Genomic DNA, 16,305 nt, shown 5'->3' with positions numbered 1-16,305 from the left:
GCCCACGCAGGGATAATTCCCCTCCTGTGCGGGGCGTTCCATTGAGTGGGCGGGTCATGACAAGCTCACCTCGTCATGAGCACAGCTCCACTGTGCTGCATGACGAGCTGAGCTCATCTGGCTCATCCAAGCTCCAAGTCCATATGAAGAAAATGTAATATATGTACTGAAACCAATGAAAAATACCACTTCATTGTGGATAAATGTTCGCTGAAATTTAGTCATGTAGATATTCGCACCGTGGGGGCACACGAGTCCTCCATGCTCTTGCCCATAATTTGTTTATATAATTGGCCATTGAATTCAAAAGTGTTTTCCTCTAAGATAAACTGTCAGAATTAAGGTTCTAAAACATTCTACATGGTATTCATCCATGAACCAACTCACTTGCCTCAATTGCGTCTTTTTGGGGATTATTACTATACAGTGCTTCAATGTCCAAAGTGACTAATGATCTCTGTTGGCATTAAAATGGAGGCCTTGAACTGTATTGATGATAGCTCTAGTGTCCTGTATATATGATGTGATCTTAGGCACAAAAGGTCGAAGTATGGAGTCCACATATTTAGAGAACAGCTCTGTGATTGAACCTATAGTAGTCACTATGGGGCGATAAGGAGGATCAGAACTGTTTTTATGTGTCTTGGAATACCATAGATACTGGCCATTATAAGGTGACTGATATTTAAATATTGGTATTCCTTTGCACAAATCGCTTCATTTTCAAGAGCTATTATGGTCAAGCGCTCAATCCATTTTTTGAATATATTTGTGGGATCAATTGGGACTGCCCTGTAGTGTTCCATATTGTTAAGTAGATCGGTCATTTTAGTCTCATAGAGGCTGATGTCCATATAACAATACCTCCACCTTTGTCACAATCTTTGATGGTCATGGTCTTATTTTCTTTTAGCTTTTTCATGGCTGCAGGCTCCTGAAGGTCTGGATTAAGCCAGACGAGATATAAACCGTGATGCACTTTTAAGGCATTTGCATACCACATTTTCAAATATTGCTTCTTCAGGACCCACCTGGTCAAAGGTGGGAGTCACAATGGAAGAAGGGGAAAGGCCTGATCTATTTAGTGGACCCAAATCAAATGAACTATTAGCAATAAAGAACTTGCGTAACCAAACGTCACCACTCACCATGAGTTTAGGTCACCCAAATTTCATCAGTGGTCTAGAAACATGTAAAGAAGGTAGTATGGCAGGCACAAAGATGGATCGCACTATTAATGTATTGACCCCAGTTTTCAACTTCATGAAATCATATCTACTCATCAGGTCAGTCCATGTTTTATGTATTGTATATTGTAGAGACTTTATAAGCAAGACCGCCATACCACATCTCTTTGATTAAGAAGGGGGAGGGGCTGTAAAGAAAGTTGGGCGATTGTTATTCACAATAAGGCAACTTATCACTTTATCGACCCAGTCCTTTCCTGGTTTGTCTGGTTCAGTATGTGAGAGGTGCATCTCCTGAAGTAGGGCTATAGATGGTGACATATTGGCTAAGTAGTTAAGTGTCTTTTTCTGCTTAATGTGTTGTGCCAAGCCATTAACACTGAGGGAGAGTATGTGAAAATTTTTGAGTTGTGGCTGCTCTGTCATGGTGTTTGCAGCTCAGTTGCATTTTTTAGATCCAAGGACTGGTGCGAGTACAGCAGCCTCAATCGGTAGTGGGTGTACCTGCAGGGCGGTGATGTAGGAAGGGGCAGGGGAAGGGTGGGGGTTAGTAATGTATGGATTACAGAGCTTTACAGGTAAGTAAACATATAAATAAATAAAACGAATTTCGTTGCACGCACTGCATCACATTTGGCGATGCAGTGCACCATAGATTACTACCCCCCACCCTGCCCCTCCCCACGTCACCGCACTGCAGGTACACCCACTACTGACCGCGGCTGGACTACGGTCTCCAGAACGAAAAGACCCTGTGCCAGATGAAAAGGGAGGGGAGAAAAGCCATAAAAAGCAACAAACGTTTATGGGGAAATCCTCCAGAGCAAAGAGTCTAGAAAAAAGTACTTTAACAGAATGGGTGGATCTCTGTGGAAAAAACATTCTTGGCAATGAGACCGTTGCTTAGAAAATTGGGGATCCGATATGCGTTGCAAGAACCATCCCCAATGTTACTTACTATCAATGGCACTGATAGGGAATATGCAGATCTGGCAGAGCTCAAACAGTTTCTGGACATGCTATAGGCCCCAGACATGGATACCTCCTCTCCAAAGAGTGTACCCAACATTACACATAATCCAGTAGCAGCGACCGGCTCACCGATAACAGATGATCTCACCTAGGACTCATACTCTGCAGTCAGAGACTAGAATCAGTGCTGAGGCACTGGGAAGCTAAAGACAAGAAAGATCCACAAACAAAGGCTAGGAAAGGCAGAGACTATTTGTGATTCTCACTGAAACCCTGACACTCGTCCGGCAAACCCGGCTGAAGAAGAACGAGAAGGGACTTGTATGGTAACAGTGCTGGGTAAGACCTGTCCAGTTTATTGATCTAGATCACAGGACGAGTGGAGCTGAGCTCCTTTTTGTGAGGAGGGAGGTGGGATCCTCTCTTCTGTTTCTTTTTACCCTGTTCGTCTGGATTTTAACAAAGACATCTCATAGCCCTTTGTTTCATAGGTATAATCTGCTGCTCTCTACTTGTATGAGGACCCTCCCCCTATCCAGACATTGAAGGCTGCTGGTGCTGGGCTTTGGTGGTTAAGGAAAGATAACTCACCAGTATAAAGAAGTCTATTAACAGTTTACACTTTTTGAATTCTTTGGAAGTGCATAACGTGCTATATTGTACTGTTTGGTCTTGTTTCTCCTTTTTCCTTTGTTACTTAGAAGCCAATCTGATTTTATTCCAGGATATAACATTCTGATTGTGGCTCACGCATCCTCACTGGAAGCCTGCACTCGTCAGCTACAGGGACTTTCACCACAGAATGCCAAGGACTTTGTGCAAGTTGTTCGGAAGGTACATTTTCAGAAATAAGTCCCTACACTTTTAGAGAAGACTGCATAGACCGAAACTGTAAATTACTTTATGCACTTTAAAGCTTTGTTCAGACATTATGTAGTTTTAGAACATAAGAAAATGGCGTAAAAGGCTCTGAGGTCCCCAATCTTTGCGATAAGCTTACACATTTGTTTCTACTTAGTATCCTGCTGTTAAAAAATTTTTTGTGACATCACTATTTTCCACCTGGGCCTGTTCATCATCTTTCTATTGATTTTCCTATCAATTAATGGAGTTTTACAGACTGGCCTGCTACCCTGGAAGGTTTCCTAGTGCAGAAAGAGCCACATTCATTTATCCCATGAAAAGGATACACGCAGATTGTAATTTTAATTTCAAAAGTTTTTTTTAATCTCTTGCCTTAAAGCTTGATGGCATATTGTGGTCCTAATCCCTAGAGTTTTAGATTATAGCGAAATTTAGCGGTTCATGCATCAATACTGTGATATTTTTAATCCTACATGGGAGTGTTAACGTTTCTCTAATCCCAAGGAGAGAAAACTTTAAGTTTTGGTTGGTTAAAATGAAATTGGGTCACACCGATTTTATTTGCGTGGTAGGCTATGCGAAGGCCCTGATTTCAATTTGCCAATAATCACCTTTTGGGTGCAAACAACCTTTTCCTCCTAAAACGGGATTAGAAATTAGGTATTAATAGAACCTGGCATGGGCGATTGCCATCTGGTTTTGCATGTGGGAAATCAAGGTGGCAATTTGTGCAAACTGCCATTTTGTTTTCCTCATAATAAGATAACATGTGAGCAATGAGCAGGCAGCTTGGAATCGTATGGAAAATGCATACCCATTAATTAATTAACCTATCCCATACGAACAGTAATTAAGAAGCTCCCAGTATGGACACATATTGCAATTAAGGCCATAGTCTTTGAATGACTACCATTTCCTGATGGGAGGAAGTGTAGTTTACCAGATGATGAGTCAATTGGTCTTCTGACCGAAATCCCCAAGAATCATTCCGTATCATATTGCATCATCCGTTTGGTCGGTCTAATTTTAGGTGGTTCTGACAGACTGCTCTCCTACGACACATTTTAAAATATCTCCTCTCACTGGTATTAAGATGCTTTAGTCACAAAGATTAACATCTGCAATTACGAGGTTCGGATGTGCTTTCTGAGTTATAACTGTCATGTGGCGTTTGTATTTGCTTTTGCTTTTTCAGATGAAACTAGTGATTAACCCGCACGGTCTAATGTCAGGTGTTAACAGGTGGAAGATTTTCAATAGGTGCAGGGCAATTTCAGGTTCCAACATCTAACAATTTTGTCAATATAAACACTTCTGTCCTGTTATTTAACTTTAACTTCAGGTAAGGAGTTTTGTTACTTAGACTAGGCTCCATTTCGTTTACTACCAACTACCTCGAAAAAGGAAGAGACTTTTTTTTTAAAGGGCAGGAGATGCAGTCTAGTCTGCACATCTACAACTTTTACTTAACACCCCCTCAAATTCTTATTTTGAGTACTAATATTTTTAACATTTATTTTCCCATGGGCTTCCGTCTATTTTGTTTATAAATCCACTTTTATGTAACAGACCTCAACGACTCTTCAGAGGCCCGAGCTGAGATTCTTTCAAATAATAGTTAAAAGGGTTTTCCAAGTTTCGAATTTTACTGCTGGGGTTCCATTGATGCTAGTGGTATTTTGCTGGTGATACAATGTATTTTAGCAGGCTGCTTTAAATGCCTCAATCAGACCATGAAATAACATAAATAATCAATGGACTGGGAAGGGTAAGAGCAATAAACTTCTGTGTTATTCTAGGTAGCGTGTTTTACCCACTTGTTTGCTGACTTTAAAGCTTTAGGAAGGTAAAAACCTATAAACGCTCTTTCTCAGGAATGGCACCCAGGATCTGGAACTCACTCCCTCCTGAAACCAGGCTCATCTCCTCCTTCACACTCTTTAAGAAAGAAGTAAAAGCTATTTTTATGGCCAAATACACTTGACCTATTAGCCTGGATTTGGAAAGACCCTACTCTGACCTGTATTACTTTGTTCGTTCTCTATGTCTATGTATTTCACCTTGAGCCATTTTGTGTTGGAGTAACACCGCGATTATGTATTTCACCTGAATTATTGTCGCTACTAACTATCTACGCACACATTTAATGCGCTGTTCGAACTCTATGAATATGTATCTTACCTGTATGATTGATGCCACTGACTATCTATGCACACATTTAACTGTTATACTTGCACTATTGTTTGCTGTACCACTTATGTGTAACCCCACTGTCCTGCTGGCATTGTATGATTGATGCCACTGACTATCTATGCACACATTTAACTGTTATACTTGCACTATTGTTTGCTGTACCACTTATGTGTAACCCCACTTTCTTGCTGGCATCCCCAGCCGTGTAAAGCGCTCTGATATCTGCAAAGATCCTGTTCGCGCTATATAAAACTTTCAAAATAAATAAATAAATAAATAGGATCACCAAGGGTACAACTGTTCAGGATAGGGCAAAGATTGGCCAATATAAAAAGTGAAAAGTTAAGGGACTAATTTTGAGAAACAGCTCATAGTAACTAAATCATCTGCATGGGCCTAAGGTTTTTTAGGCTGTATATTTTTTCTAATAAAATCTAAACATGCTGAAAATCTAGTTAGATTTTACTGTGTGAGCTTTCAAAGTTGAGGATATGTCTTTTTTCAACTAAGTCTCAAAGATCAACTCACTGGAAAGTAATGTTCTTTACGAAAAAGAGCAATTAGATGTAGCTTATTAAGTATTATTGCTCGCTATGATGGCTGTTGTAAAGTCGGGCGCTAGGCCCGCATTCTGGAGAAAGGATGGTGACGCAGACACAGTGAGGTACTGGGTGAACTGGCCATGAGCACGTGCGCTCGGCCACTTTTATTGCAGCAGCGTCATCTGACCAGTGACGTCTGTGGTGGGTGGGTGCACAGTGTAAGGCAACACTAAAACAACTAGACTGTGTCCAGCAGGACACTACAGCTGTTAATTACCCTCCAGGGCTGGACTGGTCGTAGCGGGCATCGGAATTTGCCCGGGAGGTTAGAAGGATGCGGGCCGGTTTTGGGGCGATGCTGCAATATCGGCCACCAGTGACAAAACCAGCAGTGCTTGGGGCCTGTTTTTTTAAGAAGCAGTGCTTCAAGCTTGGGTGGGGACTGGTCCGACTGCTTTGGGTTCCCAGTCCGCCCTGTTACCCTCCCAGCATTTGAAGCGTTGTGCTACAGGCGTGGGCAATTAGGCATTTACCACTCCCTTCCCCAATCCCCCAACAGTGAATACAGCTCGCCATTTTCAAGGGAACAGGTGGCATTTGTATAGCTTCAGCTGTTTTAAACAAGCTGGTGTCTATGTTGCACTGTGCTGGCCCCTCTCCAACCCTCTCTTAAGGGGACTGTAAGCTCCTATAGTGGATGGAGGTCTTAGAGCTCACCCATTGCTCATCATTGGTTGTCTTCTTTGTCATTCTCATATGCTTGTTTCATATTTTTTAGCGTTTGTGGGCTTTCCATCCTCATCTTGTGTTTGTCCCTCCTTTGGAGCACGGACATATTATTGTGTCCTTAAGCTGCTTACTTTTGAAGGCCCTACTTTCTTCTTGTTTTCCAGCTGTATCCCTAGTGTGCTTCTCTTTCCCTCTCAGAGCTGGTCTCTGCCGCTCATGTTCTTCTCCCCTACCCCCTTTGTAATGCACGTACACTTGTGTGCTTCCCAGCCCTTATTGCTTTCCCACCTGGGTGCTTCTGCCCCCTCCTAGCTCCAAATGCTATTTCTTTTTCGCCTGGTTGATTTTCTCACTCACCCTTCTCTTTCCATGTTGCTCTCCCTCTGACCCCTTTGTGTCGCCCACGCCCTCATGGTGCTTCCCATCACCTGCACCCTCCGTGTGGCTTCCACACCCCCATGTTGCTTCATGTCCCACCACCCCTCTCTGTATTGCTTCTGTAGCCCCGTCCATATTGTCCCACCATACACTTTGCGCCTGTTTGTTACGCATCACCCCATCTATGTTGCTTCCCCATCATTTCTTTCAAATCAAATGCTCTTTTACTTTCTTTTTGTTTGCCAATCCAAGTTGCAGCGACAAATACAAATAAATAAAAGGAGCTGTGTCATTTTGTAAGCATGTGCACCCACAAAGTGATAAAAAGTAATTTAGCCCTGCTGCACGCCTCGGGAACGCAATATAGCGTAGCTAAAAACCATGGACAAATCCAATAGGTCCCGAAGAGTAAAACATATTGACTGTGTCAATGTTTGTTTTTCTACTAGCTGTGGAAGCATATGTTCATATGAAATGGAAAACATTTGTTTGACACTTATTGTGGTTCTTTGTGTTTTGCCCACAGATTCCGTATCTGGGATTTTGTGCCTGTGAAGAGCTCAGAGACACTGGAATATGGCAACTGACAGACCCACCCATTTTACCCATGACCCACGGTCCGACCGGAGGCTTTAACTGGAGAGAGACTTTACTACAAGAGTAGATGAAGCTAACTCTTGCCTTTAGAAATCTAAAATACGCTCCTTGGAACATGTCAGTAAAAACATTCAGTGCACATTATGGTTCCTGATATTCTAGCATATCATCTGTAAAGCAAATTGAAGCCAAACATTCTATTGTTAATTTATGTGAAAACCTAAGACTTTTTTTTAATTTGCCTTTACAAATATTTAAATAAGCTTATGTACAGGTCAGGCTTAAAGTATTGGACTAGAATATGATGTTTTAAAAATTAAATGTATGGGATTGCTGTTTTATGTGAATACTCTGCTCTGGGTGTTCATTTAGCAGGCCCTTTTCACTCTTCTGTGGCATGTAGCGGGCTGGCTAGACCCGCATTATGCCAGCCATGGACGCAACATTTGAAATTGTGTTTTGTTGGAATTAAATTATTAATGATGAGATTTGGGATGACATGCCTTGATGGACCATGGTAAGAGGCCAGTAAACCCACCGCTGCACATCAGAGGATGAAAGGATGCATGGAGTAGTTTGTGTTAATAAGTAGTAAACTAAACATACTTTCAGAAGTCCCATTGGCATGGTTAATTATCAAAAAATGACATGATAGAGCAAACATGGCAGTGCAGTTCTACACTAGGACTGTCTACAGCTGTCTTCTCCAACAAGTAGATTGTGAGATGCTGGTAATTCTCCAGCTACCTGTGAGTAACTCTCCTGTGTGCAGCCCAGCCTACTAAAGTATAAGCTTTTGCTAGGTTGAATTAATAAATGTATACCATAATTTAAAAGAGTGTATCTGAGATTAAATTATGTGTATTTTCAGAACTCATAATCTGATGTTTTGAGGAAAGTAATAGACTTCATAAAATATAAAAAATAATATTTGTGTGAACAAAATATGCAGCATCTGGAGACTTATGACTCATAATATTACCTTAGTGCCAAGGGTATTACAGCTGACTGCTGTGAATTACCCATGTAGAGGCATTCGAAATTGCTAAAGCCTTTTTGACATTGCTGGTGGCAACCAACTCTGCCGGTGGCAGAGGTGATCACTGCTTGTAATCTTGTATAGGTTAGTTGCTAATGCACTCTTGTCTGAAATGCTCACTATTACAATAGTAATAACAGTAGTTTGGGTTGATAGTCATTGACCATAAGTAGCTTGTGATAAAAAAAGGTTGGAGACCCCTGATCTACAAGATGAATTAATGAATGACCTGTCCAAGAAATTTCAGTCTGCTATGCAACACAGCCTAGAATGTGTTGTTCAGCCTCAATCCTTCATATTCTTGCTGCTCGGTGCTTAGTTTGTAAAAAATAATATCAGACGGTGCCCAAGTTTTTTTTAAGAAGTCACTGCTCACTTCGAATGAGCAGAGCCCACTTCTACCATTGGTGCTACTCAGTGTAAAATAGTCAGTGCATGGTCCCACATTTTGTCTTTGGTGATAGCTACTGAAGCTGTCCACTTTCATCGCAGATCAAAAAATGTGCAGTACCAGCTGAGGCATTAATCACTGCCATGGATTGTAACCGAGTCCATAATGAATGCTGATAACTCGTGGACCCTCATGATTAGTGGCCTGTTCCATGATGCAATAACTTTCATGCCAGATAAAATACAACACTGAAGTGGTTCAGATATTATTGGAGTGAACATTATCATGTATCATAATTGGGGCCTACAACATTGGGAATAACAAGCAGATTTTGTTGCCTTGCTTCTCCCGGTATTTATCAGGCATATGTTCCCCGGTATTGTTGTCAGGTTTGACCTGGCAAAATGTACCTAGGCAAAATTGCAGGGATAGAGTGTTAACTGCAAAACACATAATTTTAGAATGTGTAGTAACTACTGTTCCACATTTGTGAAGTATTGAATTCCACAGCCTCCATCATTATGGGTAAAGGTGCCACTTTTGGTTCATGGTGTGGGTCAAGGTGTATAGTGTGCACTCCCATAGCCTCTTTTAAATGTAAGCAGTCCTCACTAACCATTTGGAAGCAGTTCACACTGTCAAGGATACCTTTTCACTCTAGCTGGGCTGCTGGCAGCTCATGAGATGATGCTCACCAACCTATTTTCAGGTTGATTCAGCCATCGCTGGCTTAAATCTGAGAAGGGCAGAAAGCAAGTCATACTGGCATCTTTTGCAGTGTCTCTCTCCTGTGTGCTGAGGTCAGGCTCTGAAGGCAAGGACACTAGAAGGTGTTTCTCTATATCAAGTGTCACATGTGCTTGTCATGCATGTGACTAGCACTGCTGGCGCCGCCACAGTGCTTCTGCATACATTAGCAGCATTGTGTTCTTTACGTTTACCCAGCATCATGCAGACGCAAACAAACAAAAGAGTATATCTGTATCTCATCACTCAGAGTCAAATTAAGCATTGATATGGACTAGACTTTAGACTGTTTTTACCAGGACTGCTGCCTACAGGATGATCTCAAGAGCCCCGTTGAGCAAAAATAAGTGCTATTGGTGCTTACCAGAAACCGCAAGCACAAATTAAGTACTGCCCTAGCTGAAGATCAAGATGGCTATTGTACTCTATGCATATCTACAATTGACCATGTGAAAAAGAAATTGTAGTTTCAGTGAAGCATGCCAATAATGCAATCAATTAGCCCTTAATTTGTAAAAGAATAGGTGCAAGAATTTGCTCAGAATTCCACGTTCAGCGCTATTGAATGTGGGAGGTATGGAAAACCAAGACCATGTAGCCCGGATTCCATGTCAGCTGTCTTTCATCCACCAGAAGACAGTCCCTGCCCCTTTATCTCACTTTTTCAGGTTCTTTTTTCCCCTCTTCTTTCCCCTTTGGCTCAGCTTTTCTTTCCTCCTTCTTTACCCCTTTTGTGTTTTTCTCTCTCCTGCCCTGGATCAAAGTCTAATGAGAAAAACTAAGGACTGCTTTCTAAAAATAACCACCTGCTCAAATTAGGCACTGCAATCCAATAAAAAATGTCAACTGAAATGAAAAACAAACTTGCTGGGTTTCTTACTGGGGGTTTGAACATTACTGATAACTCTGTCACTAAGGCTGCAGGAGATAGTTTAAACTCTGGATAGGTATGTGAATTGTTATTGTATAATTAGGTGTGTCATAGACTAAGTACACTCAGCCTTTAATTCTCAGGGCTTGATACATTAAGTGTCAATAAATAGGGTAACAATTAATCTGAAGTTAAGCCACTTATAAATGTCAAAGTCACAGTACAAAGTGCTGTATAAAGATAGATATTGTTATTAATATTATTGGAATCACAAGTGAGATGGATAATTATCATGAGCAATCCGAAAATAAGTGTTTATTCTTGTAGACAAGCATCTCTGTCTTCTGAAAGACATGGGCAAAAGAAACAATATTATTTTTTTGCTGATGTTTCCAAGAAGTGTTGAGGTTATGTACATGAGTCCTAGAGTCATTCCAGGTTTTCAGGATAACCACTGGTTATTTAAAAAAAAGTTCCATTGAGATTTATTCTGTGCTGTTGAATCTTATGTTGGTATCCTGAAGATAGGTAATGGGTTTGGCCCTCCTGGACCTATGTTGGACACCTCTAAGCAAGACACATTCGATCTATTCAGATGTTGAAATGTAGTGTGTAACTTTTTCTGAGACAAAATCTCCAATCTTATCACAGTATATAAAAGTTATTGTGCTTTACAGATGATTGTTCCTGTTGCTCACAAGCAGGAGAGGAACATGCAGCACAAGCTATTACAATTAAAAAATATCATGCCTTGTGTACAAAGGTAACACACATTTCTGCCTGTTAAATCTGCCTCTGAAAATATCAGAAAAGTATCAAGGTTGATATTTTGACAACCCCTCAGTCTGACCTATCTCTTTTGTCATCAAACATCTATTTTGTGCAATATGTCTTTAGGAATCGGAATATTGAAGTATGATGAATTGTTTGTACATTTATACTATGTATATGTTATACAGGCCTTCCATATACTGTAATTATACACATTGATCATATCAAAGATATATATATACTACATGTCAGGGATGTAATGTGTATGACAGCAGTAAAACTGCAGCAGTATATTTGCAGCAATTGTAGTTAATTCTTCGACAGAAAAGATAATATTTTTGGCAATTTAATTAAATTATTTGTGTGTCTGTTTTGCCTCACCACATAGGTGCAAAGCATTTGATTTAAAAATGACAATCAGACCAAAAAATTGCTTTTGTTATAAATGGTTGATCTTGTTTTTGAATTCTTAGTGTGACTCACCGTAAATCATTACATTGTAGTGTCAACAGTGCAGTAGTAAAGTAATGCGAGAAGTCTGAAAGAATGATCCTTGATGTCTGCAGAATGCAACGTCTCTTTTTTAGTAGTACATTTCTTGCATCTTTCCCTGGTTTTTCTTGTGGCTTCCCAAAGCCTAAACACACTATTAACATGCAGCCACATGCCTTGGTTCATAGTTCATCCTCTGCACAATTAAGAAAGTACTAACCACACAATTATATAATGTAATAGTATCCTAAAACAAAAATAAAACAATAAAGAAACAAAACTATAGAAATCCAAAAAGAAAGTCCATTAATTATGAACAAGTATAACATTTCATGGTGTTATTGAAACAAGTGTTTTTTTATTTTTAAATATGTAATGCTATCACAAAACAAAGGGAATTCGTTTGGTCCTTTTGAATGGATGTGTTATACAGACTGGAAGCTCTTTAAATGAAAACTACTCTTTTAGTTGTAAATTAACACTTGGGGATTCAACTTTACCCATGATATTTGTTTTTGTATTGTCAAAATTAGAAAGATGTAATGGGTTAGCTTCCTGTTATTTGTTATTATTTTTTCAATCTCTAATATGTACTAGGAAAAGGAATAGTTTGGAGTCTTGGGTTGCTTTAAATTATTTGCACTAAACATTATTATTTCTAAAGGTTTTTAGTTTTCTATTTTTACCTTTTGTATAAAAATGCTTTTTCTTCTTTTTTTAAAGTTCGACTCTCTCCATTTTGTGTCTTTACGTTTTGAGGGTATTTTTGCAAGGAAGCATAACACCACATCATATTGGGAGTTATCATATAAACTGGATGGTTTTGTTATTTGAAAGAAAATGCTAGTCCTTTCATGCCAATTAATCATAATTTTGGGAATGAGGCAGTATTTATTGTTGCATGGAACATATAATTGTGCCAGTTAATTCTTTCAGTGACAGAGGCATAGTTAAAAACATCATACTCGAAATTATGACTATTTCATTTAAATTAACTCAAGATCAGAGTTAGCCAAATGTTATTCAGGATTTAGAAATTGGAGAGGCCTGGGAGAACCGATTTCTATTATTTAGTTAGTCAATAAGGGGTTATGTTTCATGCGATTCAATGAAGCATCAGTAACTGATGTTTTCCAGGGAGATCCAGTTTTTACTATGTTGGGCTTATATGCAGACAGGCTTATAGGAAAATCAATGGGCGTCCCCTCCAAGGATGGGAGGGTTAGATTGTATTTCGACACTGGCATATGAGGGCATTTTTTCAGTTTCATTTTAGACCAGTTGTACTCTGTGCAGATGCTAATGCTCCAAGGTTAAAAAAAATCATCATGTAGGATATAGGTTTGTTCAAATTCTGTACATAATTCCAGTCCCATAATGAGTAATGATTGTATACAATTTCTTTGTAAAACAACGTGGAATAAACTTTGTGAATACTTTGATAATAATGAAATAATTTCATATAAATAATCAGTTTAAATTATTTATGACATAAACAATTAACGAGTAACTAACATCACCTTTTATTAGTAGCATTGCTAGCACAAATTCTATTGTGCAGGAGGAAGAAGACATGGAAGGCGATTCTTCGTCTAAGTGCATTAAGAGGACATATTTAGGCAGTGGCGAAATATCATGTTCAAGTAGGGCCATCTGTGCCAAGAAGTTAGGACCCCACTTCTTACTCTTCAAACTATTTTGAGAGATGAACTTTCAGACTGAACAGGTAGTCAAAGATTGTTTTATTTACTTTATGAAAATTGTCTGCATTTGTTATTTTTTTTTTCCGCTCCTACGATATTTTGGGACATGGTAAATATGCAAAATCACAACTATTGGGTGGAAGTATCAGAGATCAGATATTCTGTAGTTCCCATTGTTCACAGAAAACTCTTTCCTTGTTCTGATATTTTTAACAATTAATTTGTCTTTCTTTTTGCTTCCAATTTAAATTAAGAGCTTTCCAGAGTTGGTTAAACATAATGCCCCTGGCAGTATCTCATTACCTTTCAAACTGAGCTGCCATTTTTTGATGCAGTGGCTACTTCGGACATCTGGATCATACCGGTCTATTTACTTGTGTTTACATTTATTTACCTGACATTTGACAAAGTGTTCACCAATTAGTGGAGTGCTTCTGGTGTTCACGACGAAAAACGCTCTAGAGAAATAATCTATACTAAAATGTGTAAACGCATGCATAAGAAACTAAGTAGACATATTCTCAAAGTAGTAAAATTTTTCTTATTTGAATTTGTGCTTTAAATTGCACAAAATCACCAATACCATAAAAATGTAACAGAGCAGTGTCTTTATTACAGAAAGAATGCTATGAATAATGCCAGTGATATTTGTCAACCTCAGCATAAGAAAAATATCTCCAATACACTCCTGATGTGTTCCAGTTGGTAGCTTTTGAGCTATAATCAAGTAACTGCTACTAACACATTCCACTGAGTTCTAGGGCACTTTGTGGTTCAGTCCTTCCTCTGTTTCAACCATGGAACTCTTATTGTGGAAGCTTACCTCTAATCAGTTGTAACACTCACCCAATAGTGAACGTAGCCGACCAACTGAGATGGGGATAGAAAAGGTTCAAGGGTTGGTTTGAAGAGGTGAGTACAAATTATGTAGCATAGGGTGGCATTGGCATGTTAATATTCAAAGATCTTAAAGTCCTAATTGGACTCCGTTTTAGGAATGGGAGATTTAGCCTTCTGTGGCTGCATTGTAACAAGATTCTGAAACCATTCATAGCATTGGCACAAAACTAAACATTACACAGTCAAACAGGCAAGAGTGCGTAACAAAAACCCACACCGGCAAACGGTTTACGGAATTGGTATTTCATATTAAAATACCCTTTTCTTCCTCCATGCTGGTAAGTTATTCATACTTGTTTCACTGTACATGTAAGTAACAAAAAACCTATTAAAGGGCTCTATTACATTAACATACCTCAGACATTTCTTTTGTACTGTACGTGGATTTCTTCCAACTGCTTCTGAGTAACCCCTAAGACTCCATGGAGATTTTGGGGCCGAGAGGAAGGTAACAAAGATCTGCACTTTATCAATTCCATATCTAAAACCCAACAATAGAACTGTGTATGTCCAGTGTTTCCTGGTATAGAAAAAAAAGCAAATCTATATACATCGGAAATGTAAATACATAGGGTAAAAACTGGAAAAACCTAGTGTAATATCCTGCAATCACGCTTTAACTCCTATTTTCCCTCCAGCTATGAAAAATGCAAAGACCTTTACAGGGATACCCCTTTGCCTGATGGCAAGGTAATCAAACAGTTGCATATGTTCAAAATGGCTCAGTATTCCACATTAATACTTAAAATATGCACATAAAACATTGTTCTACTACGATTCAGAACTCTCATATTCCTGCATGCCCCCGGACCCTCCTGCACATGATTCACCAAACACATACTTGCCCCTGGCAACTTCACACCCTGAATGGACTATGCTGTGTAACAAAGCAACAAAGCACATGCTGGGTATTTGAGGGGGTTGCAAACTGAAGACGTATGGAATTAGGAAAGTGACCTGCTGAAGAAGTAAATGCTAAATAATCTTTGCAGTGGGGAACATAAATAATATGCACTAAATAAGGTTGACACATATGTGTATTTTGATTATTATAACATTGAAAGCTTTTATCCATCTAAGATTTATGTACAGAGAGAGAAATATGTGTGTGTGTGTGTGCTTGCGCCTTTGTCTGTTTGACTGCTCAACACTGTCCTGTAGAAGTAAGCATTTCCCAATAAACCTTTTAATGAAAATCGATTTCTGTTATCTATTTAGATAGTAGAGTTAAATTCTAACTTCAGAGTGTTTCCATTGATGCTGCGCCAAACCACAGAATGCCTCCCTTAGATTTCATTAACAGTCAAGATGATAGAGATTATCAATATAGAGATATATTCAAAATGGTATGAATTTGTTTCCCTTGTGTTGCCACTAAAATTATTTCTGCCTGTGAAACAAATCTCATTCTTGGTATTTTCAATAAAGTAAATATTTTCATTAAAAACTTTTGTTTTTTAAAAGTATATCTATGTTCTGTTAAATGCTTTAAGTGTATTTATTTTAAATGGAATGTTTGTTGTACAAAAATTCGAATTGTAAAGGCAATATCATTGTAACTCAAGTGCAAGACTTTGTTTTACAATGTCTTATGTTGGTGGTGTATATTTTTACAATGGAGTCTAGCAAAATATTACACTGTAAATACATTAAACAGATCATTAAAAATGTGTTATGCCTACGTATAAGTGGACCACTTATGGTGAATTGTGTATAAGCACATTTTGAGAAAATACCAGTTCCAGGAATTTGTTTTTTTCTTCGTTTAATATTCAATGGAGTATTTATTTGCATTTGAATGCCTTAAGTTTGGGTCCTACCATTTGTAGCTAAAGTCTTCATAAAAGTGATTTTTTTTTAAATTAACTGTCTGTACAGGATTCTCAAATTAAGGTATGGATCTATTGAATTTTAGTTCCCATCATAAAC

The 16,305-nt window shown here is 38.9% G+C and overlaps 1 protein-coding gene across 1 annotated transcript in view; it reads left to right on the top strand.

Annotated features, from left to right (window-relative positions):
* The window catches only part of UBASH3B (ubiquitin associated and SH3 domain containing B), an 806,096-nt gene extending 790,050 nt beyond the window's left edge, over window positions 1-16,046 (top strand). The window contains exons 13-14 of the mRNA XM_086956973.1: window positions 2,884-2,993; window positions 7,392-16,046. Of these exons, the coding sequence (XP_086813099.1) occupies window positions 2,884-2,993; window positions 7,392-7,529 (248 nt within the window). The 3' untranslated portion in view covers window positions 7,530-16,046. The remainder of the gene's footprint in view (window positions 1-2,883; window positions 2,994-7,391) is intronic.
* Window positions 16,047-16,305: the final 259 nt, after the last annotated feature.

Source organism: Lissotriton vulgaris, chromosome 2_1 (genome assembly GCF_964263255.1).
Source record: "Lissotriton vulgaris chromosome 2_1, aLisVul1.2, whole genome shotgun sequence".
Taxonomy (NCBI): Eukaryota; Metazoa; Chordata; class Amphibia; order Caudata; family Salamandridae; genus Lissotriton; species Lissotriton vulgaris.
Note: the sequence above shows the minus strand (reverse complement) of the source record. Positions and strands in the feature narration are given on the sequence as shown.